Here is a 26,004-nt window from a genome sequence, read left to right as displayed (position 1 = left end):
ACTGTAACCTTCAAGCTTGTTAGAATTGTACAAAGTGTGTTATATGCTGTATTTCCATTTCTGTTTGCAGATGTTCCAATAAATTGCTGCACCTGTTTCCCGTGGGTAGCTCAAGGCATTTAACAGTGTTAATGTCCAATCAGTTTTATTTATAAAGCTCAGACTTGTATGTGTGTCAGACAGCTTTACAGTCTGTATACCAAGACTCTTGAGGCCTACTCATCCACATTAAATTTGTTTAACAGAAAGCAGATTTAGCACAATAAAACCCCAACCCTGAGACACAGTTTGATGTCACTGGCTGACAGGTTAATGCACATAAATTACTGTATGCATATTGGGGTTCTTTTTCTGGAGTTTACATTTTTGACATAAATTACAGTGCTACTGAAGTATGCCACTTCTCTACTCTAGATTTATTTATTTATTTATTTATTTATTCATTTTACAGAAGAAGGATGAGAAAGTGGAGCCAAAGTTTCTGAACTTTGGTGAATTTGTTTTTGGAAGCTGTACGGAGCGTCAGCACCACTACTTCCTCAGTCACGTAGAGGACTGGTAAGACCGATCCCAACTGATAGATTTGCTCCAACAGTGACCGGAAAGCCTGATTACTTTTAAGCTAAAATGCATTGTTTATGCCCTGAAAGTTTTGCGCTTTGTTTAATGTTAAGGTCATGGTAAATTGAAGCTTTGTCTCATTGATTTTATTTTTTTTCTTTCATCCAGGGACCTTGTGTTTGCAGCATCAGCAGCTTCCATTGAGGTCAGCGTCATTGCCAGACAAGACGATAAGGTAAACGCTAAAATGTGTGAAAATGTTTTAGGTTTGTCTAAATGTAGAGATAAATGAAAGTGGTCTTGAATGTATTGTCATTTTTCTACTTTGTCTCCCATCTGTTTGTTTTACTCGGTTAAAGTAAAATGCTTCCAAAAAATCGAGGAGGGTTGCATAAGTGTTACAGCAGCTTCTACTCAGTCACAACACTTTCCTTCTAAATAATTTAGATTAGCTAAGCTCCCACCAGGTCAAATATCCAATGCTTACCTGACTTTTTTGGTGACAGTTGAGCAAACTTGTGCTTTTGCTGAATTTTTATCAATTAGGTAAACCAATAATTTTATCTGAGTGCTTCAGCATTTTAGTGAATTAGACTTGATGCTTTTAAAAACTGTAAATACCCCCTGCCCCCCCCAAATCTATTAATTTTCCTTGGATTTTGTTTGAATACTTACTCTCTGTAAATGGTGATGACCATGCCTTATTTTTACCCCTTTTAGATGTGGGAAATTTGGCTCCTAGAAGATTCGAGCAGGGCTGAGCTTCCAGTGACTGAAACAAATGAAGACACTTTGCCACTTGGCTTAGCTATAGACTACACCAGCCAGCAGGAAATCCACATAAGTAAGTGAATATGACTTTTTATGTATTTAGTTGCTTCACTTGTCTGAGCAGAAGTTAATTTCATATATATAAAGATTATTACTGTTGTTGTTGTTTTGCCTTGTTTTTGTTTGTTTGTTTCTCTTTTTGTGGCATAACCTTCATAAGGACTTGGGTTATGATTCATGTTATTTCAGAATATATCAGACTTGTTGACTGTGTCAAATAAGCTTGACCAGTCTGCGTACAGTACAGTAAAGGTGATCTGTCTGTGCTACAGTTGTTGACAGAAATACTGCTGTCATTTGATTGAGCAAATGTTAACAGACATAACAACTGTAATGCCTGACTCAATGGAATCCCAAAAAACAAAGCAGGGTTTTAAAAAAATGAGTAAATAAAAAATCATTACAATGTTGGTGTCTCTGCTTAAAGTCACTTTGAAAAAACAAAAACAAAACCCTGACCTCATCTGGCACCTTGCCACGTAGATGTACACCTTTCACAGTGCTGGTGCTAGAAATGAGACCCAACACAGTGAGATTTATAAATATCATTAAGGCTAACATTCAAGTTTAGTGAATAATCATGGATCACGATTTTGACATTTTCTATCATGGTAGTCAAAGCTTCTAAGAATTTGGATCGGCACTGTTGGAAAAACGTGTGGATTGTGTGGGAAAAGTAATGCAGCATTTTGAACACTGGCGAAGCAGTGTAGTGTTAGTGCTCACCATGGATTTATTGTGTTTACGCTGTGAGTCTGGTGATCAGTAGTGAGCTGTCTTCTAACTTGTGTGTCAGCAGAAAACTGTGGAAATGGATGGAAGAGGAATTAATGACTCGATCGCACCATAAGTCAGCAAAACACAGAGGCTCGTGTTAGTTTCGAGTGAATTTCTTTTAGCAGAGACAGGCGCATTATATTTGGTTGACTGTGGTGGGCGCATAGTTTCTAATTCTTTTTTCTTCTTCACCAAGACACATAGTGACAGTCTCTTGTTAAAGAATCAGACAGCTGCGGTGTGAAAAACATCATTCAGCCCTCTTACCACACTCTAAAGATAGGCGACGGTGCACGTCTCCTCTGCCACCAGACAAAAGTTCATTTGGTCATTTTTAAGTTTTAGTTTAATTTAATTTAGTCGGTGTTATCTCTTGTAGCGCATTCCCTTGCCTTTGTTTCAACTTTAAAATGTTTTCTGGTGAGAAGTCCCCTAATGAGCCAGTGAAGCTTAAATCCGTCAGGTTTCTGTGTGCATACAGCATTCACCGCAGTGCTGTATTGCAGCATGTGTAAAGAATAGTGATAAGCTATCGTCTCAGTACACTGTTTTATCTTAACTGGCCCAGTCTGCCAGACATTCACGTAGAGCTGCTGTTGCTGTCTAGTCACATCTCTTCCTGTTCGCTCTACGATTCCCTCCCTCCCCATTACAGGGAAAAAAACCCTGCAATTTGAGCAACATTATGACATGATTGTAGTCTGATCAAAACCTTGATCTAAAGTTAGACATTAGGTTGGAAAAGCAAAGGGAGAGTAGGAGGGAGTTATCTGTAGGGAAAAATGCACTCATTAAAATGGCTCACACAAGCTAGAGGACCATAACAAACAACAAAGCCCAGACAATCCTGTTGCAGAATGCTGATGAGGTTTACCGTGTGCCTCTCCCGTCTGTTCGCTCCCTCTCACCCTCTCTCTGCTTGCGTCTCTAAAGCTTTCAAACTTTAGTTTCATAACAGAAAAGCATTAGATACAGTTTTTTGGGTGGGGTGGGGGTGTATGCTTTCTTTTTGTCTAAAACTTTAAATCGCACCGCTTCTTCAAGTGTATTTCTTGGCATTTTATTTGTCAGTTTGGGTGTGTATTTGTGTGTGTACATTGACACTGATTATCATGCATGTAGCTCATGGGTCAAATAGGTGCAAAGTCGGTGGATATTAATCACACAGTCAGAAAAAGCAACACTTTTTCATGCACTCATGAACAGTTATACTTGATAAATACAGTAGTTTTAGATATACAACGTGGTCACAGAGAAAACAAAGAGGACTGTGTTCAGTGTACTTTTTTGGCATTTCTGAAATGACTAGTATCAACTCTGACTAATGCATCTTTAATTTGTGTCGTGAATAGTCAGTTTCGTTATTTGAATGGTGGTTTAGACATGATTTGCCATTTTCTCTGCAGCCCACAGCATACTGCAAGGCTTTGGAAAGGGCAAGAAAGTGGGTGTGAGGAGCAGAAAATGTTTCAGGGTTTGGCGAGAAGAGAAAGGCATCTTACTCTTTTACCGAATTACGAATCTTAGGACAGTTGTCCCTGTAACTGACCGGAGTATCTTTTTGAAAAGAAGACTGGATACTTTTTTTTTTAACCACTAGAGGGCGTAAAGCTCCAACTTCAGTCAGAAAACTGTAGCGCTAACCTACTGTCTTAGTACTCAAATGTTCTTAAAACTTGATTTTTAATATATTGTGTGGAAAACTGCTCAGTGTCTGACTTTGTTTATATCCAATCTTTCCACTCCCATAAAGCTGATGAGAAGACCTTGCCCCCAGCGCCCACAATGCTAATGCTTTCCACAGAGGGATTACTTTGTCCGTTTGCTCTACTCAACCTCAATCCAGGGGTTAAGCAGCTAGTCGTGGCTCCTTCTAACCTGGCCTTGGAAGGGGAAAGACTTCCCAAACCTGGTAAGAAAACCTGTGAATTGGAACGATGTTTGCCTAAAATATTTCCTCAATGTCCTAATAAGATAATGTATTGATTGCATAGTGTTTGAATTGTTACAGCTCCTCCTTTGGGGATTTGAAGTGACTATTTGTGCTTTTTTTAAATTAAAGTAACTTATAACGTACTGTGTATGTGGCTGAAATGCACATAGATTTGTCTCTATGTACAGCTCGGCCACTGTATTCAAAATGTCAGGGAACACAGAGACTTCCACAACCAGTGCCTGCTCCTATGTATTTTGATGGATTAATTCGAAGTTTATAAGTTCATGAGAATGCACCTGTTTGTTGGAAGACATAATTTCACACTAATCAATGTACATTTGTGAGTACAGCATTCTTTTTTTTATGTTAAATAAACTAAACAAAATGACTGACTTTAAAAAAGCAGATTTTCTGAATATATCCCTCTTGTTGATTTTGATGTCTTCTTTTTGTCTTTAAATGTTTAATAGCCTTAAACTGTGTTCATACAACCCCTTAAATAGCAACTGAACACAAGTCATCACATGGCAGCAACTCAGTGCATTTAGGCATGTAGACATATTGAGCATCAGAATGTGGAAGAAAAAGTGATTTCAGTGACTTTGAACAGGGCATGGTTGTTGATGCGTGTCGGGCTGGTCTGAGTTTTTCAGAAACTGCTGCTCTACTGGGATTTTGACACACAACCGTCTCTCAGATGATGCAAAAAAAGGCAAAATGAGCAGCAGTTGTCTGGGTGAAAATGCCTTGTTGATACCAGAGGTTGGAGGAGAATGGCTAAACTGCTTCGAGCTGATAGGAAAGCAGCAATAATTCAAATAACTGCTTATTATAACCAAAAATATGCAGAAGAGCATCTCTGAATGCACATGTTGAACTTTGACGCAGATAGACTACAGCAGCAGAAGGTCATGGCGCTTGCCAGCCCTGTCAGCTGAGATACTGAGCCTACAATTCACACAGACTCGCCAAAATAGGACAATAAAAGATTGGAAAAAATGTTGTCTTAGTCTTAAGTTTTGCTCCAATATTCAGATGGGAGTGTTGGAATTTGAGTAGTTCTCAACCCAATTCATCTCTTTATTACCACAGTACAGCCATCATCTGCTGGCTGCTTCCAGCAAACAAAGTTCCATGTGACAAAGCTCAGATAATCTCCACCTGATTTCATCTGATCTCTTGAGTTCATGTACTCAAATGGAATCTACAGTCACCAGGAGTGACTCAGTCCAGTATTGCACCATTGGGATGTGGAGGGTTTGCATCATGATTTGACAAATCTGCTGCAACTGTGTGATTTTTGTTATTTTAGTATGGGCCAAAATCTGAGGAATGTTTCTGGCATCCTTTTCTTAAAAAACAAAACAAAAAACCCCACAGTAATTTTAAAGACAAAAAAGGTCCTACCCTGGATTAGCAGGCTGTACCTAATATAGCAGCCGTGGAGTGTATCGTTGGTTCTAGTAATAATTAGTAAAGAGTTTATTTCTCTAATTTTTTTGTTGTTTTTCACATGATGTTCACTGACATTTGTTAAATGTGACCAACTGTTTTTACCATGCAGTGAGCTTTTACTACTTTCTCAAGTGCCTTCTATTTTATGAACAGCTTTTTTTTTTTTTTTTTTTTTGTTCGTTCAGTCAGAATCACTCTTAAAGGGGTCATTTCTGCAGATACCTTTAAAAACTGTCAGAAATGTGATTTTAAAAATGTTTTTTCACCTTTCCACTTTTTTTTTTTTTTTTTTTTTTTTTTTTTTAACTAGTAGAAGCTTGCGCTTGTAGACAAAATTCTGCTTAAAATGTGATGAGATCAAATAAAAGTAATCTTTGTTTGTTTGTTTTTGTTCTTTCACAGGCTCTTTGGCAACCCAACCACCCAAAATTGCTGCCTCAATCCCATCTGCCCCAGCAGCATTTCCAAGCCTTGGTCTTACTCCAGCAGCTGCTTCCAGTTCTCTGTCCCCTGCTACTTCTTCTGCCGCTGCACCATTCAGCATTATTCCAAAAGCTCCTGTGTCATCGGCAGCATCAGGCTTCACTTTCTCCATCCCAACTACCTGCTCCACTTCAGGCCCTTCAGCTTTCTCCCTGGGGGGTTCTGCACCTTTTGGCTCAGGATCATCCGGCTTCTCTTTTGCTTCTAAACCTCCCTCTGACACTCCCTCTGCACCTTCAGCTTTTTCTTTCAACAACCTTTCTGTCAAACCATCAGCAGCACCAGCTCTAACTCCTCAGAGTCTTGCTAAACCATCAGCAGCACCAGCTCTAACTCCTCAGAGTCTTGCTAAACCATCAGCAGCACCAGCTCTAACTCCTCAGAGTCTTGCCACCCCTGTGTCCCAGTCTGCAGTGAAACTGAATCTAAATGACAGGTACTGAACTATCACATGTTTTTCACAGTATTAGTCCTAAGATGTTGATTTTTGTCTAAATGTTTAAAAATTGGTCTGCTTTTTCCAAAGATTTTCAACAGTGGAGACTACACAACCTCCTTTCTCCTTTAACTCCCCACTGTCCAAAACGGTTGCCACAACTTCCAGTAGTTTAACTGCCCCTCCTTCTTTAGCCAGCAAACCACCAGCTATTTTAGGTAAGAAAGGTGTTGTATTTAATGTATGCAAATTTATGTTGTAGTTTTTCTTACAAAGGTCCTCTTGGAATCTTAATTGCAAATGCATGTTGTCTGTTGTTCCAAATGTGTATCAGCTCCAGTGCATCCAGTTCAAACCAGTGTCTCTCCAGCAGTTGTCCAGAAACCTTCTCCTGCTGTCCAGACCCGTACCCAGGCTCCACAGGTCTGATCTCTTTGCAGCAAAGAAAGTTTACTATTCTTATATCAAATAGGTTTCTTTCAGTGATGTGGTAGACTTTTTCAATAGATTAAGAAAACAACCTTTTAGTCACAATTCACCAATGACACAAAATGATGATGATGATGATTGGTGTTAAATTTGGTCACTTCCAAAGGAGGCGTTGTCAGATAGAGCCCTGGATACGTAAGCAATTAACTAATTGCAGCAAAAAATATATTCACAAATCCTAAATAAAGTAACACAAAACAAACTTCTGTTTAACTGTGCAGTAACTGGTTGCTACTGGCAACAGACTTCAACTAAAACAAAGTGAAACTGACAGATTAAAAGTAATATCAGATGACAGACATTTTGATATATTTTTTTTTAGTTCAGACTGTTTTTTGTGTTTGTTGCTAACAGTGAAAAGTAACTTTTGATATACTTTTCATGAAAAAGCAGGCGGGTGTCAGTGTGAAGGCCCTGGAGAAACAGCTACAGCAAAGGAAAGACTCTGATCCCATCATGGCTGGCATATTGGAGGAGGTGAGACATATCATGTACTGTAGTGCCATGTAGCAGTGGTTTGTGGGGAAAAGAAATGCTGGTTTTGTCGAGTGAATGCTTTAAATCTCTAATATATGGGTTCTTGAGCCTGTAGAGAAAAGAAAGTGATAAAATGAAATGCACCATATCAAGTGTGGAAGTCAATCAGAATGCTTTTTAATTATAAAAACTAACAAATAAATTATATAGAGAACATATAATACTTACACCAAATACATAATAAATAAATGCGACTGAGCTGGAGGTAGCAGAGTTGAAGGTGCTACGATTTTCACTGGGAGTAACCAGGAGGAAGAAGATTAGAAATGAGTGCAAGAGGGACAATTCAGGTTGAATGTGTTACTGACAAAACTGTCCAGTATATCCACTATCTCACCTCTGCACATGTCCAAAGCATCTCAAAGGATGTTGAAGACAGAGCTGCCAGGCAGGAGGAAAAGTCCTCAGAGGAGAATTATAGATCCAGGGCATCCAGAGGGTTGGTGGGACAGAGTCACATGCTAGGGATAGGGTTAAATGGAGACAGATCATCTGCTGTATGAACCTGTAAAGCAGCTTGAAGAAAAAGAAGAAGAAATGAATACATTATTTATTTAATTGAGCTAAGTTGTTTCTTTTGTTTTGGGTGCTATAACACAGTAATTTCCCAACATTTGGGATCAATAAAGTACCTTCTTATTATTCACATTAATGTTATATGGAGGGACAAAAGATAACAAACAAGTAAATCTTAATGCCATTATTTTATAAGGACGCATCCAATTAATTATGTGCAATAATGTGTTTTGATAAGTAGAGCAATAGGCATAGGTACATTAGTTAAAAAGTTATATCACCAGCTTTAATGGTGCAGGTGTCTAGTTAGTAACTAGTTCCAAAGACTTAACATACAAAGTTGTAGGATTTACGAAAAGGTAGTGGACTTTATTCAGGACACCATTAAGACAGCATGTTATTTAAATGTGGTGTCTGGCAGAACATTACTAAACATGTCTCTGACTTGCCATCAGATCGCGCACTTCCAGAAGGAATTGGATGACCTTAAGGCACGAAGTGCAAAAGCTGACTTTAAGGTTGGTGCTGATGAGGAAATGAAGGAGTTGAGGAAAGAGTCAGAAGACCTCCATATTTTCACCCTGGAAATCAAGGAAACTACAGAGGTAAGACAACGATTGAAACACTGAGTCCTGTCCACAGACTGCTCTTCTTCCTTTTAACATTTGATGTTGAGAAAGCCAGTAAAAATCATTTCGAACAACCCTAAATTCTGCAACCATAAGACTTCAACCACTGTGACTTTAGAGTCCTGTCTGAAGCAGTGTTTGGAAGATGGTGTCACTCTAGGTTGATAAATCTTTTAAAACCTCCTTTCAAGCCTTTTTGTGTGTGTGTCTGTAATCTTTAGTCACTCCATGGTGACATTGGCACACTGAAAACGTCGCTACTGGAAGGCTTTGCTGGGGCAGAAGAAGCCAAGACCCAGAGTGAACTGAGCAAAGACAGAAATTACAGACAGCTACTTTACAAAAAGCCTCTGGACCCACGCAGTGAGGAACAGCTCAAGGTGAGAAATAAAAGGACAGATGACCCCAACATTGTTTGCATGAATTGACAGTTTTAAGGTTTTACATATTCTTATAAAAATAATCTCCTTCATCATGTATATTTGATCTTTTTTTTCTTTTTTTTTAAATTCAGGAGATTCGAAGGCTATACCAGTATGTTATGTTCACTGTGGAGGATGTTAATGATGTCTTGGATGTGGAATGGGAGAAACACTTGGAGAAGAAGAAAAAGCAGAAGTGAGTTTTAAAGAAAATGGCAGATAATCCCACCAGCAGTTTGTGTGTTGGATAGAAAGAGAGAATAAAAAATTGGATGGAGTATAATTTGTTATTAAATAAATCTCTTTACAGACACATGGTTGTGCCCGGACGTGAGGGTCTGTTCACTACACTGTCCAACAATCTGTACATCATCAACCAGCAGAAGAACAGACTGGACCAGCTGGTTAAGGAGCTCACTTCACTACGCCTCTACAGCAAAAAAAACACTCCTGCTATAAGTCCTGTGACAGCAACGACAGCTAGGTCAGGCCTGGCTGGAGAATGTGGGGGAAAAAACGGGATTTAAGAAGAGATTAGGAGATAGTTATGTGGGGTAGTTTAAGGAAAGACTTAAGTTTTAAGTTAACCATTAGCTATGGTTTTTGAGGTATTAAAAAGGGTTTTAGTCAGCTAAACATCTTGTATGCTAAAGAATGGTTCCAAGCAGCATTCCTTATAATGTATGGATGTTCACACGCTTCCATTTGCTCCTATTGGATAAAAACACCATGTTTTTGTGTTGTTGTTAGTTTGGAAAATGACCTTGAGACTTTAAGAGATGCTCTCCTGAAAACCAGGCTGGACCCTACCCCTTCTAAGACCAAATCTCCAGGTATTGATTTTTTTTTCCTACTGTCTGCATAAAAACAGCACAGGATATATTTAATTATTTCAGTATATTTTTCAGTATATTTCAGTATGTATGATGTCTCTGCAGGCATCAAGATATCACCAGTTAAACAGTCCCAGCTGCGCAACTTTCTCTCAAAGGGACAGATGCCTCCTGTCCGCTCAACTGCACCAGGTACTAGAAATTTATGGTTACATGAAAGTTTTATCCTAAATGTTCAAATGATTGTGGATTTCGCCTTTTGAAAAAGTATACGACAAGCCTGATTTTAAAGTAAAGGGATGTTAATCAAGCCCTGTTAGTGTGTTTCATAATAAATCATAGTAAATCTGAGTGCTAATTTCATGTCGACAGTAGCTTTTTCCTCACAACTGCAAATACCAAATTCAACACCCGCTTCATTTCAGTGATATTAATATTGAAATCCCTATGCTGATGCTCATACTGTGTAATGCAGCAGCACCTCACATATGGGAATCGAAATGTATTTATTCATTTTTCTGTTTCAGCCAACCTGTCTCGCTCAGCCTTCCTTTCACCTAAATACTACGAGGACTTGGATGACGCGAGTTCAACATCTTCCCTGTCCCAGTCCCTGGAGCCTCACCCGCCTCACTTGGAGCAGGAAGAAGAGGAGCTGCAGACACGGCCCCCTCCCATGTCCTCCATACCTCCAACATTGTCCACCCCCCGCCACCCTACCGTTGTGAGGACCCCCTCTATCCAGCCGGCCTTCGGAGCCATCCAGTCCACCCCTTTATCTAAAATTCAGTCAGGACAGGGTATGGGCTTTGGACTCAGCCCTATTGCCAGCCCCAGTAAGTAAATTATACCAACTGTTGCTGTTCATAAAAAATTACGAGGACGCATTCATAAATAATAAATGACTTCATGTTATAATGCCGTATTTTACTGAAAGTAATGTAAAGTGATGTCGCTAGTCTTAGATGTGGATATTTTTATAGATATTGATTACTGCATTAATATTCCAGTTCCAACAAATAAGATCAACCTCAGCGGGGCTGAGAGCACGGCTCTCGCCACAAAGACAGTCAAGCATGGAGCTCCACCAACTGAGAGGACCGCACCCATCACCATCTCTGCCCAGCAGGCTGCAGCCACTGCTGCTTTACGCAGGCAGATGGCCAGTCAGTTGGGTAAGTAACATTGTGCAGCAGTCAAAAATGTATTTATTTGTTTTTAAACAATGAGGAAGATGTGCACATTTGTTTTTAGCTACAACGGGCATTTGGGGATCTTTTAAATATTATTTTGTTATTCCCTCCGTAATTCACCAGGGGGAGACAAAGACTTAGAGAACAAATAATGTGTAACTGTTAGCTCATTACCCCATCCTGCCTGAGGGTAATTTGCTAAAATGTTTCCATGTAAACAGAGCAGGCTTAAATAAACCTGGAGACATTCAGTTTGATTGCTTCTGTCTCATCTGGTCCCTTTTTTTCCAGCTGTGAATTGCTCTAATATGCATTTTTTATATTCCAGCTGTGATCAATACTTCACTGACAGAGTCCACCTTGAAGACTGTTCCTCAGGTGGTCAATGTTCAGGAGTTCAAGGACAAGGGGACTCCTGTGGTGGTTCCTTCCAACATCAGGTAAAACCTAAAACGAAGGTCACTTCTCACCTTCTCACCCCCACTCCTTTAAAGGCAATTGAGGGAAAGCAGATAAAATGTGTCAAGGGTAAACTACAAATACAGCAAGACTATAGCTTCCAAATAAGATAGTAAACCCCAAGTAGAAGTCTCTATTTGTTTTTATTTTTGGTCAGTGTTACAAACTATTCCTCTGTATAACTGTAAACAAGATTACTGGCATTACCTAAGACTTATTATTTGTAGCTATTAAAAAGAATCAGTTGGAAAATCAGTTAATAACCAATTCCTTAAAGATTAGCAGATATTTAGACATAGGTGTGGGACACTTGGTTGTACTTGATCAACATGTAGTTGAAACATTTTTGATGTATTCTTATTTTAATAATCACTAACATAGTCAGTAATATGGGGGTGATACTATAGCTTAACTGGGTGACCAGGCAAGAGATATGGTAAAGGCTGCTGCGAGGGTCCAGGCTCAAGCCCACTTGGACCCTTGCCATAAACATACCACTAAATAATGTATATTTGATTATATTTTTGTGCCATGTGAAAACTGTGCCCTCTTACGGTTCTGCTGATGTCCCCAGCGCCTCGGTACCAGATCCAGGATCTCAGGTCTTTGCAACAGTTTCTTCCAGTCAGGCCAAACGGGTGAGTATTTTACATCCATCACTCACCGACTTGTCATTTTGTGTCTTTGAGTTTCTCGTTACTGTTACTTGGGTGACATATTAATTCAAATTAAATAATCTTTACAACACAAATCTCAGTTGACTTGCATGTGAAATATTTGAAACCATTTTTATCTATATTTTAAGGAATAAATAAAAACTTTAAATTGAAAAAAAAACTTTACCTTTCATGCACATTTTTTAATGTTGAAATATTCACTTTAAGTGGTGTTGTACTTTTCCAAGGAGTGCCACCACGAACAAATGTCTTCAGTATATTTTTATGTGTCCATGTGCTAAATAGTAAAAGTTAGGTATATTCATAGCTTTATGTTCATCTTCTCACAACTTTCAAGAACATTCAGCATGTGAGATTTCACAGTTTGCTGCCAGTTTTTCCTGTGAAGACCATTATCAAGATGGGTGAGAAATGTCCCACCTCCCACCCATGTTGATGTTACAAATTACAGTTGGGTGACAGGGGTACTCCTCGCAGAAATCCTGTTCTTGTGTAGCCCCAAGTTCATGTGCTGCACGATTACCTATAGACATTTGGGTTTTTTTTCTCTATATCTGCCTTAAGTTTATGTCTTAGTGGACTTGAGCTTTCACCTAAAACAATCATGTGTGTTATATTTTTTAAATCGTGAATGCATCATAGTAGTGTTGTTTTTCTGTAAGGTTAACAGTTAAGCTGTAATATTCATTTCATACATGTATTTAAAACTGTCTCTGCAGAATCCTGTCCAGGGTGTCCAAAAAATGCCTGCAGAGACTACAACCATCCCACAGAGCAGTTTTGTTTTTGGTAAGCACTGTCACACACACACACACACACACACACACACACACACACACACACACACACACACTGTAAAATCCTGACATTGACTATAAACTTTTTCTTTCAGGTCAGCCGTCCAAAACTGATGCTTCTGTTGCTCCTCCTAGCTCAGCTGAGCAAACCAGCAGCAAGGGTTTTTCTTTCAATTCAGTGTGAGTTGATGTTTATAAATATAATATATTTTTAATGGCCCAGCAGTATTTGATAGATTATACACTATGTTTGTGATTATTTTTGTCATAAAAACACACTATAATAGAATATTTTAAAACACATTCCTCTAAAGGCCAAATTATTTTTTAGCCTGCACTCGGGGGTGTATATGAAATGCATCCTCTCACAAAGGATTTGGGCCAGCTCACTAAAGCTTTCCATCAGCTTACAACTATGCTTGACTGGGTGGTAATAGCTCCTGGAGCAAAATCATAAGTTGTGTACTGAAAGAGTTCTCTAATGTAACCCAAATCTAGCCTAGTAGGAGACGAAACTGTAGGTGGGGGTGAGCAAGTGTTTACATGGCTGTATTGCTGAGATTGGCTGGTTAATCCAGCATTTTTCACACGTAAATATGTCTTGTTACAAAATATAATGAGCATCTCACTGTTGCTGCATTTAAACTTAAATGGTGTTTTTTTTTTTTTTTTTTTTTTTTTTTTCAGGTCCTCAAGCTTCAGTTTTGCTTCAGTTACACCAGGAGCTGGAATGCCACAAGGTAAAAATGATACAGCAGCTTGTTAGGATAGATGTAGGAGCTGTGAGATTACTGATGCACATTATTTCTGTTTTTCTTTCTCATGTTTCTCCAGTGAAAGATGCAAGTAAATTCTCTTTTGGTGGAAATGGTAAGATGGTGTTTGGCCAGGCTGGAGAAGAGTCATTCTCCTTTACCTCAAAGTCCACCTCCCCTGGTCTTGGCACTGGGTCTCCCACTTTGGCTCCAAACGCAACAGTTGAAGGTGCTAAACCCACCTCGACCACAGCCGCTCTGAGGATAGAGCCACAGCCTCCAAAGACAGCTGGTGGCGAGACTCTGGGCATTTTTTCTGGACTAAGGGTGGGCCAAGGAGAAGAAGCTAAAGATTCCTCCACCAAACCTGCTGTGGCAGCGTTTACATTTGGGGACACTGGACTTGGCAAGGGTAAGGGAGCGACACAGTTTAGTTTTGGAACAGGTCTTCCAAAATCTGGAGAAGATTCTTCAGCACCAGACTTGTCCGAAGGGACCCCGTCAGGCAGTCTGTTTAAGCCTCCTGAATCAAACGCCAAGCCAGCCTTCTCCGTTCCACAGTCTGGCTCAGCCAGCTCAGCTTTCCCCTCATCTTTCAGTAGTCTTCTTGCAGCCGCACCAGAGACACAAGAAGAACCAAAAGCTGTTCCTCAGCCTTCAGTACCTGCTTCGCCCCCTATAAAAGAACCTCCCACCAGCGAACCTGAAGTAGAGAGCACCAGTCGTCCTGTGATACCTGAACCTGCAGCACCTGCAGCCACCACAGAACCCACCACAGCAACCACCCAGACCCCTGCAGTGTCAACACCTGCTCCTGCTTTGGCCACACCTGCCCCTACCCCAGACCCTCCCTCGACTTTCACTGCACCAAAAGAAGTAAACCCTCCAGCACCATCCAGTGCCCCGTCCACAACAGAAACCACCCCAGAGCCATCTACCACTGCTACTGTACCCTCTTCAACTGCTGCCACCGCAGCACCTGTATCTCAGACAGCTCCACCGGCATTCCAGATCCCCACGTCTGACAAGCCAGGCTCCATTTTTACTCAGCCCGCTCCTGCAACTACAGACAGTAGTTCTGTCGGAGTCACACCAGTTATCAACACAGCTGCCCCAGCTGCAACTACTCAAACTTCTACCGTTGTTAGTAGTGCAACAGTGACTGCTGTGAATAACGTGTTTGGGCAATCTCCTGCACCTCCAGCTTCCTCGGCACCAGCATCAACAGGATTCAGCTCAGCCGGGTTTGGTACATCAACTGGTTTTGGCAAATCTGTGTTTGGCCAGGTTAGTGGCTTCGGCCAGCCTGCAAGCAACACTGGAACATCGAGTGGATTTACTTTTGGACAGTCTGCATTTGGAGCGACTTCTAGTAGTGCAACTACTGGCGGAAGTCTTTTCGGTGCTTCTACTGCTACTAATGCAAGTTCTTTCTCCTTCGGGACGAGCAGTGCTAACACAGTAAGCAGCACTGGCACTGGGCTGTTTGCACAAAGCACAAACCAGGCTTTTGGCCAAAGCTCTGGATTTGGACAGGGATCTGTGTTTGGGAGTAACACCACCACATCCTCATCTTCAGGATTCAGCTTTGGACAACCGTCAGGTGAGTCTGATTCTGGACTTGATTGGATCAACTCCAATATGATGTTCAAAGCTTTTAAAGAAATTATTGGCATCTTTATTTAAAACTACTGTAAGTTCCGTGGCTTTTTATAAATTGGAAAAATGACACCAAATGTCAGAAAGAAATTGGTATTGAAAATTCTCTCATTTTGCACCCGCCTAACAGAGACCACACTGTGTCACCGACATGGTGAAATGATCAATAACCAGAGCTTCTCGGCTGTATGCTGTTCAGTCACATTTGACAGTGATGATACTAACACTGTCTGACAGCTTATGAACTGTGATGTCTGTAAGGTTAGTGGGCAGTGGAGGATGTGCAAAGTTTTACACTCGCTCTGGCTGACCTCCACATGTTGTGGTAAATGTGGCACTTGTGTTTGAAATGGTATCATTTTGCAGGAAAGATTTGTGGTGTACTGTCAGCCTGAGTGGGATGGCGGGTGTTGTGCCGTTCCCAAAGCTTCTATAAATTCTCAGAGCAGTATGTGAATGCCACAGCTGATGTCAGTGCATTAACTCAGCAGTTAGTCCCAGCTTGGCATTCCTGATTTCATACTTTATGGGGGGGGTCCCACTTTTCACTCTGTAGTGATGACTATAAAATGGCCAAATGCAGTAATCTGATCTTGTCTGTCTTAATTGAATTTGTCTTTTGTTCTCAAACAGGTTTTGGCTGCTCTTCTGCCAACCCGGTGTTCGGCCAGCAGTCTAGCAGTGGCAGTGGATTTGGACAGGTATGACCCACCTTTTTTCTTTTTTTTTTTTTTTTTTCTTTTTTTTTTTTTTAAACCAACTTTGGGAAATTTCTTGAATTCCCTTTCTTCTAGACAAATTTTTGAATTCATGTTTATCTCCCAGCAGCAGCCGTCATCTGGGAGTCTCTTTGGTTCAAGTTCAGCCAATACAGCAGTCTCATCTGGGAGTCTCTTTGGTTCAAGTTCAGCCAATACAGCAGTCTCATCTGGTGGTGGAGGATTTTTCAGCGGCCTAGGAGGCAAACCAAGTGAGGACGCTGCCAACAAGAATCCATTTGGCACAACTTCCTCCACTGGAGCGTTTGGACAGTCTAGTCAGACAGGTAGGCTAACTCAGTTCTATGAAAATGTCTTCTGAGACTGTGGTAAGATGTAATAAAACTGTAGATTAATTAGAAAATTTGAACAGTAGTTGCCGATTTATGTCAGATTCAGAAATATTTTCATCATTTTCGTTCAAGACTTTGTTCTGAGTCAGCGGTAACTACTTTGTCAAAGAACAAACCAAATAAACCCAGATCATTTTATTGTTGTGTAATTACATTTACCTGTCTGTCTTCTAGGTACCAACAGTCTCTTCGGTAATAGTGGTGCCAAGACCTTCAGCTTTGGACAGTCCTCCTTTGGGGAGCAGAAACCTACAGGGACCTTCAGCACTGGTGCTGGAAGTGTGGCATCCCAGGGCTTTGGCTCATTCTCTACACCATCAAAACCAGGTACAGCTTTCCTTGTAATTTTAATGCATTTGTTCTTCACTCCCTGCTTTTTAGTCTTGATATATTTTCACATGTTTTGAAAGTTGTGCCTAGCTAGTTGTAATTCACAGGTAACGTTTTATAAGATTTATTGCTGCTGAGATTTTAAAACCAGACTTCTTTCTGTGTGCTGTTCCCCATTGCTTTGGAAAGAGAGTACATTTGGTGAAACCTGAGAATTTTTGAGTTATGTTAATTTAAATAGATATTACAGACATGAACACAGGGCTTGAAAGCAGAATTTAAAAACTGTCAATATTTCATTTTGGATTTGCAGCTAAAATACATATGTGCAAACTTTAAGACATATTTAGGAGTTCTTATAAAAGTACAAACATTGACACACACAGTGTGTGTGTGTGTGTGTCAGACACACACACACACAGTAGGCAACAGAGAGACAACAATGAAGACGGTAAACCCAGATAAAACAAAAGAATGTTTTTAGTTGACAGGCACTACATCACGTATGTGTGTATATATATATATATATATATATATATATATATATATATATATATATATAATATACAGTTTTAACAATGAATAAAGAACCAGACAAATGTTATGACATCATGTATTTTTTTTCCTGTTCAAGTAATATCTGTCCACTTATTAAGGATAGACTAAATCATTCAGTGGGCTTTCTAAACTAGATCAAGTGTCATTTGGTGCTCTCCTGCTGGTGGCTGTATTTGTACATGAGTAAAAGGGAAGGTTTAAAAGAAAATAGTGAGACCTACTATGATCTATGGTTTGGAGACAGTGGCACAGGCAAAAGGACAGAAGGCAGACCTGGAGGTAGCAGAGCTGAAGATGCTAAGATTTTGCTTGGGAGTGACAAGGAGGGACAGGACTAGAAATTTGTATATCAGAGGGACAGGTGAGGTTGAGCCGGTGGTTGACAAAGTCAGAGAGGAAAGACTGAGTTGGTTTGAACATGTGTAGTAGAGGGATGGTGGGTATACTGTACAAAAGATGTTGAATTTGCAGCTGCCAGATGGGAGGAAAAGATCCAGGAACCAGGAAAACCACAGAGAAGATTAATGGAATTAGTGAAGGAGGACATGCAGAGAGTTGAAGTGACAGAGGTGGATGCTGGGGATAGTGTGAGAAGATGGAGGCAGATGATCCGTAAAGGGAGCAGCTGAAAGAAAAGGACATGTCTACATTATGTATATCATCAATTAATTGATTTAAATGTTTCTACATTTGTTAGTCACGCCAGAAATACCAGTTGTTAAGCTAAATAATGCATAACAATAATGATTTCATTTTGTAAAACAACAGTTACCTGTTTGTTCAAAGCCGTAGCCCATCTTTTTCTGTGATGGGAACTTGTAAACAAGTGAGGTGGAAACTATGTAGATGACAAAAGTGCAAACCAGTGCATGTCTGAAACTTTGATGTAGAAAGTCAGTCACCGTATGTCGGCTGTGTCAAAGGAAACTGACATATAACCATGAAACTGACATATAACCATGCAACTGAAGCCGTGTTTAACCACACGATGCACGATTATGTGGACAAGAGAAGAGAGCTACTAATTCTACTGCTGCAAACGTTGGGCGGGGGGAGTAAGCATGAAACTGTGATTAGTTCTTTCGCATTTCTTTCCAGGCCCTGGCTTAAGGGCTCTGGTTCATTGATGTGATAGTTCAGTGATAGTTGGATGACTGTGATAGAAACAGTTTTAATACTTGGCAGCCAGTTCTTGACATTGCTCTCACCTTTATCATCTGAGCTACAGTGAACGCTCTTATCTCCTCACCCCTGAGGACAGAATAAACTGTGAGGTTGTCAAAAGCTCCATTGTTCCCCGCAGAATATTATGCAGTGCCAGTCTTCTCCATTGCCAAGTCACAGTGTATGACCTCAAAGAGCTGATGTTTATTTGAATCGATTCATATTTACTACACAAATGATGCGTTTAATCTACAACTATTTATTTATAATGAAATGACTGCAGGGGTACTTCCTCAGTGTCTTCTTTTTTCATGGTAGTGTATCCAATCTCAGCTTCTGCATCTGACATCCTCTGTCACCACAGTGATCACTCAAAAGCAACTATATATAGTAACCTTTCATACCTCTTTAACAACTGCCTCTTCACAAACAGACCATTTTTTCCCAGTGACTGGACACTGAGGTTTTGCTCTCCCATAGGAGGAAGATGTGTCGGTGACATCACGTCTGTTAAGTAAAGGCAATAGCACGTGTGAATAAGCTTTTTGTATAAATAGAAATTTGTTATGGGCGAAAATGTTCCTATAACAAATGAACTAATCCATCCCTACCATGATGGATGATTGCCTTTGCAGAGTGCTGATTTCAAAAGTCAGATGGTTTCTTATACTCTTTAACCTGGGTACACGATGAGTAGGACTTTGAAAAAGAAATTCAAATTTTCAAATCTGTCTCTCAATCAAAGCAAACAACAAAGAGTCATTTAAACCACTGCTTTAACTGCGTACGTTACCTAAAAACTTTCCATTTCTAAATGAGGAGAAGAAATGAGGTGGTTGCTTTTGGTCGCCTCGAACAGCTCAGTAACTCGCTCGCACTTTTGGCACTTTAGGGTTTTAACAGTTAACCTTTTACCAGGAATTTGGATCTTATTTTTGACAGTGGTTTCAAATTCAACCAAGAGATTAGCTCTGTGGTCAAAGCAGGGTTTTATCAACTCGGACAGTTGGCCAAAGTCAAGCCCTATCTACCTTGAGAGAGTTATCCATGCTTTTAATTGTATTTGCCCCAACTATTGTAACTCCCTTTTTGCAGGCCTGGGTCACTCTGCTGTCTGAAGTTTACAGTTAGTTCAAAATGCAGCTGGTCGACATCTTACAGGAGCAAAAATGTGAGAGCACATTTATCCTGTCTTCATCGGCTCCCTGTCCCTTTTTTTAGAATTGATTTTAAGATGCTATTCCTTATATTTAAGTTTTTGTATGGCCTTGCCCCCCCATTTATATGAGCTTTTAAGTATCCACACTCCACTTAGGGCACTAAGGTCTTCCAATCAGATGATTCTGGATGTTCCCAAGACAAGGCCTTTTTGGTTCTAGGCCCTGTGGAACCGCCAACCCCAAAACATCAGATCTGTTTGTAATGCAGAGACCTTCAAGTCTTTACTCAAAACTCACCTGGTCTTCCTGGCTTTTAGCTCGAGTTGAGTACAGACATATATGGTTTTGTCTTTGCATTGTAGCTTTTTAACTCAAATTTGTGGATGAAGCAACAAAAATTGGTGACTGATCACAGCATTCAAAGGGTTCCTGATTTCCACCCCAGAAATGTGTGTTTTCCATGCTGCGCTGCCTGAGGGCCTGAATCTGTTACAGTGTTAACACAAAGAGACGACCACTCACGCTCACTTTCACACCTACTTTCAAATTTAGAAACACCAACTAATTTAAACTCATACATGTCTTGGATATATAATGTAATTTCCTGTAAAAGTTGAACTCCTCATATTCTTTGCAGTCTTACTTTGAGAAACATTTTAAATGGTTCAACACATTGGTGAACCCCACCATATTTTTCTTAATCTATCGAGATGATGCGCTGATTATTTTCAGTCAATTCTTGGATTAGAACTCATTATTATACATTTAAAAGTGGTCTTTATTTTGTAAATCACTTCTGAATAGAGCTGGGGCGCTATGGATAAAAACCAGTGCAGGCGTAGTTAAATGCACCCTTAGAGGCCTGTTTTAAACCAGGAGAAACCCTGTCTACATCACATTGTAGTTTGTCTGAAAACATCATGTAAATTTAAAAACAGATATGCTGATACTTTGCTGCTCGTGGCCATGAGTAGTCATAGTAGTAGCAGTTATTCAAGCTGTACCTCAGAGCCTCTGGGATATTGGTAACCCTCAGCACACTAATTCTCCATCACTGGCCATGCAGGGGGAATGTAATCTTGTTACATTAGCTCAATCAATTATTTACTGGGGCATGCTGCTAGCCAGGCTGTAATTTCAGTACACTCTTTCTCTCCTGCCAATCAGAGGCTTTGAATTGGTGTGAAGTACTCATCGTGCTTATAACAGTTTACTGCTCCAGAGGCTGTGCACAACAATACTGTAAATGCCCACACGTGTACTCAGGTAGCTTCTGATGAGATACAATAGGGGGATATGCAATTTTTTTTAAATTTAAAACATGGCTAAATACTTTTTCTGTCTTTACTTGGGAATTTATTTTCCTTTTGAAAGTGCCAGCATTAAATTCAATGTATGTTTCTTCATATGAGTCCAAGAAGGACTTTAGATTAAATTTTAGTGTTTGCAGTAGCTCTGTTAAAGGGAAAAAACATCTACATGGATGTAATGCCTGATGTAAATAAGACACTTAGCATATAATGTTATAAAAGCTACAGAAATCACTTCATGACTCACATTTCTTTTGTATTTTCTGTGTAGAAAGAACACTGGAAACCAAGTAACTTCCTGCTCTGTTATCCTATTTCCTTCCTACAGGTGGCTTTGGGAGTGCTCCGGTGTTTGGGAGTCCTCCTTCTTTTGGGGGTTCCCCAGCATTTGGTGCTGGAGCATCTTTTGGCTCGAGCCCTTCATTCAGCAGCCCCATTGGATCCTCGGCTGGCAAAGTGTTCGGAGAGGGCACAGCGGCTGCCAACATGGGAGGATTTGGGTAAGCAAGACGAAGTCTTTTTTGAAAGGTTTGATGTGGGGAAAAAAAATCCATCGTTATGTAGTTAAAGCTGACTTTAGAGCAACCTAAAGGTTCAGCCACTTTGATTCAGGGTGGCTGAACCTTTAGCTGAACTTTGTTTACAGAACTTCTATCTACATCTAGTTTGTCTGTAATCTATTTTCTGTGCCTGCTCTTATATTCAAGGTTTAAAGCGGCAAATATTTTCAGTAGAACAACCTCTTATTGACAAAGTAGTGTAACAAAGAACTGTTTTTTTTCTCATCCCACTGTTGCAGACAATGAGTATTTGAAAATGTCATTGTCATCAGGCTATTATTGTCATAATAGGCGCCTTTCAGTGTGCTCAGCACTACAAGACAAACCAGCTGAAAGCAGCATTTAACAACACTATTAAAAACCCCATTAACATTTAAGTGTAGAGAAACAAAACATTTTTATTGGTCTATAGAGTTGTATGAGGCAAATTTGGGAAGTGAGGCTTATTTTTATTACTTTTAAACACACACATTTCTATCTAATCTAATTCCAGCAGTTCTGACTTCAGGCAGGATTTCCTGATTATTATTATTTTTTTAATCCTCCCCTCCTCCTTATCATTTGTACTCTAATGATTTGCATTAACCTCTGGTGTGTTCACATGTGCATGTGTTTTGATACCAGCAACCGTGGTTGCCAGCGCAAAACCAACCCAGCTCTGTGCCAGACTAGATTATTCCCTCCAGATAATCTCAATCTGGGGTCATGAAGCCTGCAGATTAAACTGACATGCTCTCTCTCTTTCGCTCTCTCTTTCCCTGTTTTGCTTATTCTTTTTTCTCTCCCTTGGGAGTCAGTGGGCGTTGGGTCCTGTAGAAAGGATTAATGTATAAATCCCAGCCTGTCAATCCTCACATGCCAAACAAGTTAAAAAAAATAAATAAAGCTAAACAAATTCACATTCACTATCTTGAATGTTCTGCTTTGTTTACATGTTTAACTAACCAATGAAAACATCTTGGACAAACTATTTGCCCACATGTATGTGTGTATAATTATGAATTTATGACTATTAGCCCAGTAACCTAATATTGTCAAGCATTTTGTCTTACCATCCCTATTCAGGTGTGGCTGTCTTTTTTTTCAGTTGTAACTTTTGCATTTTACAGTATCACAACCTCAGCACCTGCTCCGGTTTTCAGGTTTGCCCCACCTCCTAGCACTCCGTCCTTTGGCGCGCTAGCCGGTCAGAGCGCTCCATCATTCGGGAGCCTGGCCCAGCAGGGACCTGGGTTTGGAAGTCAGCCCAGCAGCTTCTCAGGTTTTGGACAACAGCCACAGCCAGGAGGTGAGACTACTACTTTACCTGAATTATTTTTGTTTTTATTTTTTCCCCCTTCCTCATCATCTTCAGCTGCCATCTTGCCTGCTATCATTCTAGTTAAACAGTACAGTGAGTCACTCAACAGAGCCATTCTTCCAGCAACTGTAACATTTTTGCCATTGTACAGTGTTTATCACAAGTTTCTTTACTTTAACTGTCTTTCAAACTTGAAAAAGGAAGATGGCTTTATTGTTGTGCAATAGAAATTTCCTGAGTATTGCTACCAAACAAGTGTTTTGTTGTGTTAATTACACTTTTAGGGTAGATTGTGCATCAGATGAAGATTTTAAAAAGAGGTCAATTTCCTCATTTGGCAACACAATGCAAGTTTGTGCGAAACATATCCAAGGAGTACTTCCCTCTCAAACATGATCAAGTCAGCTTGGTTGCATTTCACAGCCACAAAGGATGGATGAATACATTTTATGTTTCATGGGCTAATGAGACAGAAATGGGTTCACTGTAACGCACTGTATGGTGAATTTGCCTGTCCTGCACATCTATAAACTTTCACTGCATTACAGCTGTTACAGGTTTCTTTGCAGAGATGACTGGTGTGCATCCCTCTGAGTTTTCATGCATGCAAGATCCAAATTATTTTTCCATGCACTCATTTCTTTGATTTTTCTCTCCTTTGTTTCAGTCCTCTGCTTTATTTTTTTTTCTGAAGTTTTAATGGTGTTGTGGATGCACACTATACACATTATGCATACTGTACATAGGACTGTCCACTAACCCACTTCCAACACATAGGCACACAGATCATGTGACTCATGCTGTGAAGTGAGACTTCCTTTAGTCTTTTTTTCCCCCCACTTGCAGTAACAATTACCAAATTAATCATGTATTTATTTTTTATATTTTTAGGATTCTCTGGAAACACCTTTGGGTCTGCAAACCAGTAAGTGTGGTCCATCCATTTAGTTTCAGTTAATCTTTTTGTGTTTTTTTTCTTGTGTGTGTTAATGTGAACTGATAAGTAGACAGACCCACATTTCTCTGTTCCTCGCTGGCAGCACTGCATTGTGCCTGTGGTATTTGAACTCTGCTGAAGCTTCCATCTTGCACCGCAGTGCTCCCTATAGAATCTTTCAGATTTAATACCACCTCATCTAACCTCATTTCTTTCCTCTTTTCCATCTTCTTTCTTTCCTCTGTTCCTCGTAGTCGCTCATATTCACCATTATGTCACTGCATTATCTTACAGTAAATTTTGAAAGCAATTATTATAGGAAAATATTGTTTTTAGTCATATTTAGAAGATATTCAAAAAACTACCCAATGCTGCACTTGCTAAATCTATAGCACATGAAGGGTGTGTGGGTGTGGCTTTTCATTCAGCCCCTGTGAAGCTGGTGCTCCTTACTTGGCTGTGCATGGTTTAAATGTTCAAGCAGAGCTTTCTTACTAATTAAACCTCAGTGATTATTTTTTCCTTCCCGTCCTCTTCTCTATCTCCTCTTCTTTCCTGTCATCCTTCAGTTTCACTTTCTACCTTTTTATACTGCTTCTCGCTTCATTTTCCATGTGTCACATGGCAGCCAGTGTTTCCCCGGGGTGTGTTCCAGTGGAATGCACTCTGAAGTGTGCAGGAGTGTGTGAAGACAAGGCTTAGTCTATTGGACACATTCACATTCTGTTAATAATCCTTCTCTTTCAGTCTTTTCTGCTTTTCTCTTGTGTCTGCCTTCAAAACTGTATGCATATTACATTCTTTGTACAGACAGGATTGTTGCCAAGTCAAAATTGCCTTTACTTTTATTTCTCAAATCTACAAGCGTTATAATTTTTGATTTAATAATATTAACAAAAAACCCTCTGCTACAGTGACACTGGGGAAAAAGACTGAATTAAAATGAAATCCATTCATGATTATCAAGAAATTATTTGTAGGAACCTTGGATTTGTGTTTAAACCTTAAAAAGAACGAACAGAAACATTCCACTGTTTTTATTACCCCGTGCTGTGAAAAACTAAATATCTCCATTGACAACTCTAAAACCAGTTTTGAAAAACGTAATAATTGCTAACAATAAATCTAAATCCTACAATAAAATATGGCATATCAGCGCTCTTAACAGCAGCTCTCTCCAATGTGAAAACCATTCATCATGTACACTTGTCATTGCTGCCAAGACAAAAGGCAAATGGAGGACTACAAAATCAGACACTTTCACTGAATTCAACGCGTTTTTCATTTGATTTATTTCACAACCTGCCTGAAAAATGCTGCGGAAAGCAATTAGGACGACATGATGTCAAATCTATAAGAACACTGGGTGGGTGCGTGGGTGGACAAGGTGTCATGGTGTCTGTGTTTTGATTTGCTCGTTAGAGGTAATTTTAATAGTCCTGCTGCTGACTTTTTAAACATTCAAAACTCTTTCTCAGTAATGTCTCTCCCTCTCTCTCTCTGATCTCTTTTTACAGATCAAATTCTCAAACATTTTCCAGTTGGAGAAGCTAGTTTTTGTCTTTTAAACCACCTTGAGCTACTGTAGATGCCACTGCGACATTTCTTCTTCTTCACTTAAAGCTCTCTGGGCCATACATTGGGAGAAGCGCAAGGCTGCATTGCTCATAGAGCAGACACATGTTATAACTTTTTGTGATCTTAATATTTTCTTGGACACAGTTGAATCAAGTTTTGACATGTTTACAAGTAAAGAGTGTATAGTTGTCTTCATTGTCACAATATACACACATCAAGGGTTGTTGCCTTACAAGTACAATTTTTGCACTTTGAAAAACATGACTTAAAAAAAAAACCCTGAGCTTTACTTTTAAACCTTTCACTCTTTAACTTTGTAAAGCTGTTAAAACAACATCCAGTCTACTTTTACGTTGCTGCCAATGCAGACTTTGACAGATTAGATATGTGTGAAAAATGCAAAACTTGGAGGTGTGTATTTAATAGCAAATACTGATTTTAAATTTTGACTTGTTGAAATAAGACGTTAAAAAAATTGTTTTTTTGTTTTGTTTTTCCCCCCACTAAATCCATCAACTCGGATGTGTATTTTTACATGGAAAACTAAGAAT

The 26,004-nt window shown here is 39.7% G+C and overlaps 1 protein-coding gene across 7 annotated transcripts in view; it reads left to right on the top strand.

Annotated features, from left to right (window-relative positions):
• Window positions 1–26,004, top strand: part of nup214 (nucleoporin 214) — a 29,869-nt gene extending 3,865 nt beyond the window's left edge. The window contains exons 8-36 of one of the 7 annotated variants that reach the window (XM_063478428.1): window positions 452–558; window positions 730–796; window positions 1,282–1,405; window positions 3,923–4,081; window positions 5,963–6,479; window positions 6,570–6,697; window positions 6,814–6,902; window positions 7,362–7,445; window positions 8,477–8,626; window positions 8,872–9,030; window positions 9,165–9,268; window positions 9,383–9,556; window positions 9,823–9,905; window positions 10,011–10,097; window positions 10,433–10,741; window positions 10,916–11,080; window positions 11,427–11,538; window positions 12,132–12,195; window positions 12,954–13,023; window positions 13,127–13,211; window positions 13,719–13,771; window positions 13,866–15,389; window positions 16,079–16,146; window positions 16,274–16,490; window positions 16,731–16,883; window positions 21,407–21,578; window positions 22,781–22,926; window positions 23,830–23,863; window positions 25,393–26,004. In XM_063478428.1, the coding sequence (XP_063334498.1) occupies window positions 452–558; window positions 730–796; window positions 1,282–1,405; window positions 3,923–4,081; window positions 5,963–6,479; window positions 6,570–6,697; window positions 6,814–6,902; window positions 7,362–7,445; window positions 8,477–8,626; window positions 8,872–9,030; window positions 9,165–9,268; window positions 9,383–9,556; window positions 9,823–9,905; window positions 10,011–10,097; window positions 10,433–10,741; window positions 10,916–11,080; window positions 11,427–11,538; window positions 12,132–12,195; window positions 12,954–13,023; window positions 13,127–13,211; window positions 13,719–13,771; window positions 13,866–15,389; window positions 16,079–16,146; window positions 16,274–16,490; window positions 16,731–16,883; window positions 21,407–21,578; window positions 22,781–22,926; window positions 23,830–23,863; window positions 25,393–25,429 (5,241 nt within the window). In that variant the 3' untranslated portion in view covers window positions 25,430–26,004. Of the gene's footprint in view, window positions 1–451; window positions 559–729; window positions 797–1,281; window positions 1,406–3,922; window positions 4,082–5,962; window positions 6,480–6,569; window positions 6,698–6,813; window positions 6,903–7,358; window positions 7,446–8,476; window positions 8,627–8,871; window positions 9,031–9,164; window positions 9,269–9,382; window positions 9,557–9,822; window positions 9,906–10,010; window positions 10,098–10,432; window positions 10,742–10,915; window positions 11,081–11,426; window positions 11,539–12,131; window positions 12,196–12,953; window positions 13,024–13,126; window positions 13,212–13,718; window positions 13,772–13,865; window positions 15,390–16,078; window positions 16,147–16,270; window positions 16,491–16,730; window positions 16,884–21,406; window positions 21,579–22,747; window positions 22,927–23,829; window positions 23,864–25,392 lie in introns of all 7 variants that reach the window. The other 6 variants (XM_063478427.1, XM_063478423.1, XM_063478426.1 and 3 more) reach the window with 6 other exon arrangements.

The sequence above is a fragment of the Pelmatolapia mariae genome, linkage group LG7 (assembly GCF_036321145.2).
Source record: "Pelmatolapia mariae isolate MD_Pm_ZW linkage group LG7, Pm_UMD_F_2, whole genome shotgun sequence".
NCBI classification, from domain to species: domain Eukaryota; kingdom Metazoa; phylum Chordata; class Actinopteri; order Cichliformes; family Cichlidae; genus Pelmatolapia; species Pelmatolapia mariae.
This window is presented reverse-complemented; position numbering and strand designations above follow the sequence as displayed.